The sequence below is a fragment of the Etheostoma spectabile genome, chromosome 13, assembly GCF_008692095.1.
Source record: "Etheostoma spectabile isolate EspeVRDwgs_2016 chromosome 13, UIUC_Espe_1.0, whole genome shotgun sequence".
Lineage (NCBI taxonomy): Eukaryota > Metazoa > Chordata > Actinopteri > Perciformes > Percidae > Etheostoma > Etheostoma spectabile.
The window spans coordinates 3,708,442-3,711,393 of record NC_045745.1 but is presented as its reverse complement, the minus strand read 5'-3'; the positions used below and the strand labels follow the sequence as shown (position 1 = coordinate 3,711,393).

The 2,952-nt window shown below is 40.9% G+C and overlaps 1 protein-coding gene across 3 annotated transcripts in view; it reads right to left on the bottom strand.

Annotated features, from left to right (window-relative positions):
* Positions 1–2,952, bottom strand: part of hlcs (holocarboxylase synthetase (biotin-(proprionyl-CoA-carboxylase (ATP-hydrolysing)) ligase)) — a 50,532-nt gene that overhangs the window by 14,079 nt on the left and 33,501 nt on the right. For all 3 annotated transcript variants that reach the window (XR_004334665.1, XM_032533710.1, XM_032533712.1), the window contains 2 exons: positions 1,056–1,123; positions 187–347 (listed from right to left, as the gene is read on the bottom strand). Coding sequence is in view for 2 of the 3 variants with exons in the window: in XM_032533710.1 (XP_032389601.1) it covers positions 187–347; positions 1,056–1,123 (229 nt within the window). In the remaining variant the exon portion in view is untranslated. The remainder of the gene's footprint in view (positions 1–186; positions 348–1,055; positions 1,124–2,952) is intronic.

Genomic DNA, 2,952 nt, shown 5'->3' with positions numbered 1-2,952 from the left:
TGACTCCCGCAAGGAAATTAAAGTGGAGGTAGTTGGTATAAATGAAGAGTGTGTAGGCTGATACAGTCTGATAATATCTTAGTGTTGAGGTAGTTGGTATAAACGACGAGTGTGTAGGCTGATACAGTCTGATAATATCTTAGTTTTGAGGAAGCTGGTATAAATGACGAGTGTGTAGGCTGATACCTGGTATCCAGGGAGTGTGCGGACAGCCTCCACCACGGCCAGAGCAGCCAGATGCTGCAGGAAGGGAATCCTCTGTCCGAGCCTGGAGCTCAGCTCAACCTGGACCGCCAGAGTGAACATGGCACACCCCAGAGGGCTGAGCCAGGCGTTCTTGCCCCGACCTGCAGACAGCAAACACAGGGGACATACACGGGGACGTTGAGTGAGGGGACATCGAGTGGTACCAAATAGGGCTGTGTATATAGGGATATTACGTTCGATAAATAAAGAGATAGTGTAAGAAAGTGTACTCAGTGGTGCTATTCTGTTGTTTTCAGTATTCCGCTAAAATACAACACATCGCTTGCTGAACTAAATGTAAAAGGGAGAACTAAAAAAGGAACAAGAGTTGCAGTTTTCAGCTGATATTTTCTTTCAAATCACTTCTTCTTTCTTCTTTCAAAAGAAATAATCTCAGAGTGTCTATTGTGACACACCACAGCCTTTCGTGGTGCGTTTATTGCGCCAGCACTAGGACAAAAGCCCTATGACATACTTCTGACAAATAAGATGAATAAAACCAAAACTGAATGCAAGGGAAATTTTGCCAAGGTAATACATTTAAGGTGTGTGTATTAGATTAGATTAAATTATACTTTATTCATCCCACGACGGGGACATTTTGTTGTCACAGCAGCAGCATTTTTCCAATAACAGCAAAAAACAAAAACACACAAACAAGTAAGCACTCAAGAAATACAGGCTAGATATACAGATTAGATTAGATTCAACTTTATTGTCATTACACATGTACATGTATGCGTGTGTGTGTGTGTGTGTGTGTGTGTGATCGTTGTGTGTGTAGGTTTACAGTGTGCTGGAGCACTGACCTCTGCCCTGGCTTTGTCGAGAAGCCACCGCTATTAATCCCACATCCTTCGGTAAGTGGAGAGTCAGCCTGAAGAGAGAAGAATGATGAGCACGGAAATATTAAAACCAACTTCAAAGAGCCTTAAAGGGAATCCTTCCCTGGGTCACCACTCCCTGAATCGAGGAGTTCTACGTAGAGCACTATCCTGGGAGCTCAGCGATCACATGAAAATAAAACTTTTGGACACTACACCAACTGTTACGTTATTGCTGTCGTGCAGATTCACCACCCTTTGTTGTTACTATGGCAGCGTTGCCTTACTCTTCCAAAACAGCAATCCAGATAGAGCCAGCTAACCACATATTTAGCATTCTGACATCCCCCTCACATGCAAAACTATTCATTTGCGAGCTGTATTCATGTTTATGAATTACTCGTTGCTTGCTAAGTGACAGAAATCCAAAATGCATTGTGGTGTAGTTTAAACACTGTAGTGAACATCGATATTACAGTGCATTGTGGGAAACAATAAGTGCCCTAAAACGTGAATAGTAACCCACTCCAGAGACAGCCCTAGTTCAGCTTTACTCTTACGGTTTCCTTTAACTGTTAAATGTAATAACTAGCGATGGTGTGTGGTGGGGGGGGTTAACAGGTCCTCCCTCAGGAAAAATAAAAATGCTATATCCAAAAGGGCTACTGCAATGCCTTGGCTTAGAGAAACTTACATATGTTGTAAAGGGGAAACACAACACTTTTGTAAAGATTTGGGGCTCATTTATGCAGTTTCTGGAGTGGGGGGGATTTTATTGCTGGGGTTTTCTTTTTCTTTCTTATCTACTTTCAATAAGATCACTGATCATATTTTGGAAATTGGGAGCATTGTGCACGCAGTGTATCCACCTGTGCATGTATATAAATGTTTGTCACTCCTTAATATTCTTTTTTTTCTTAAACGCCACGATGGGAGTCAGTGTGTTACCATAGCAGTAAAACATACCACTAACATATCTATTTACATATCTATATGTTTACATCTCAAATGCCTATTTGTACTTGTACCTGATGTGCCTTGTTTTGCATCGTTGAATTGTAATGCTATTTCCCAGTATTTTGGACCATTATTACTGCCATATCTGTGTCTAAAACAGTGTAAACACTAGAGCAGCTAATAAGTAAATAATAGTGAAAAAGCTTAAATTGCTAAAAAAGTCCACTAGGGACTCAGATCTGAAAACAAATCCTTTTAGTTCATTTTATATTGACATTCATTCGGCATAAATTGGGGGTCCCAAACTGCTTGTGTGCTGCACCCAAGCCTTATAATTGTAGGGAAAACCCTGATGATTGTTATACTGTATAGTACCCTAGGTTTCGATATGACCTAGACTGGGAAAACCCTTACAAACGTCCGAAAACTTTGAGATTTGCCCTTCAAGTCCGTCTTGCCAAGAGCCAATTCAAGCCCATTTCCAATTTTTCCAAATCGAGGCACCAAAAGCAACTGTTAGGTATTCTTAATCAAAACAATATCGCACTGAAAGCAGCCAGCTGTGTGTCTGATTCAATTAGTTGGATTGTTTCTCAAGACAGGACTCGTCAATTACTCCCTTGGTTAAAGGATAGACAATTAATCAGCAGCTATTTTAACAGCCAACAACACATTTTTCAAAGAAGCTGGCTGGACGAAATAAGATATTTGAGACTATTAACAGTGTGTTTTAAAAAACAAGAAGAAGAAGAAAACAAGTCATTTTAAATACCAGTCAATAACTAGCCTGAAAATCCAGACCCAAAACTGAAGGATTAAGGGTCTGGCATCGAGTAATGAAAGTCGCCCATCTTGAGGGGCGGCACCAAGCGTGCCTTTGTAAATCTCTCTGCACGCAATTGGATAACACTACGACCAATCACAA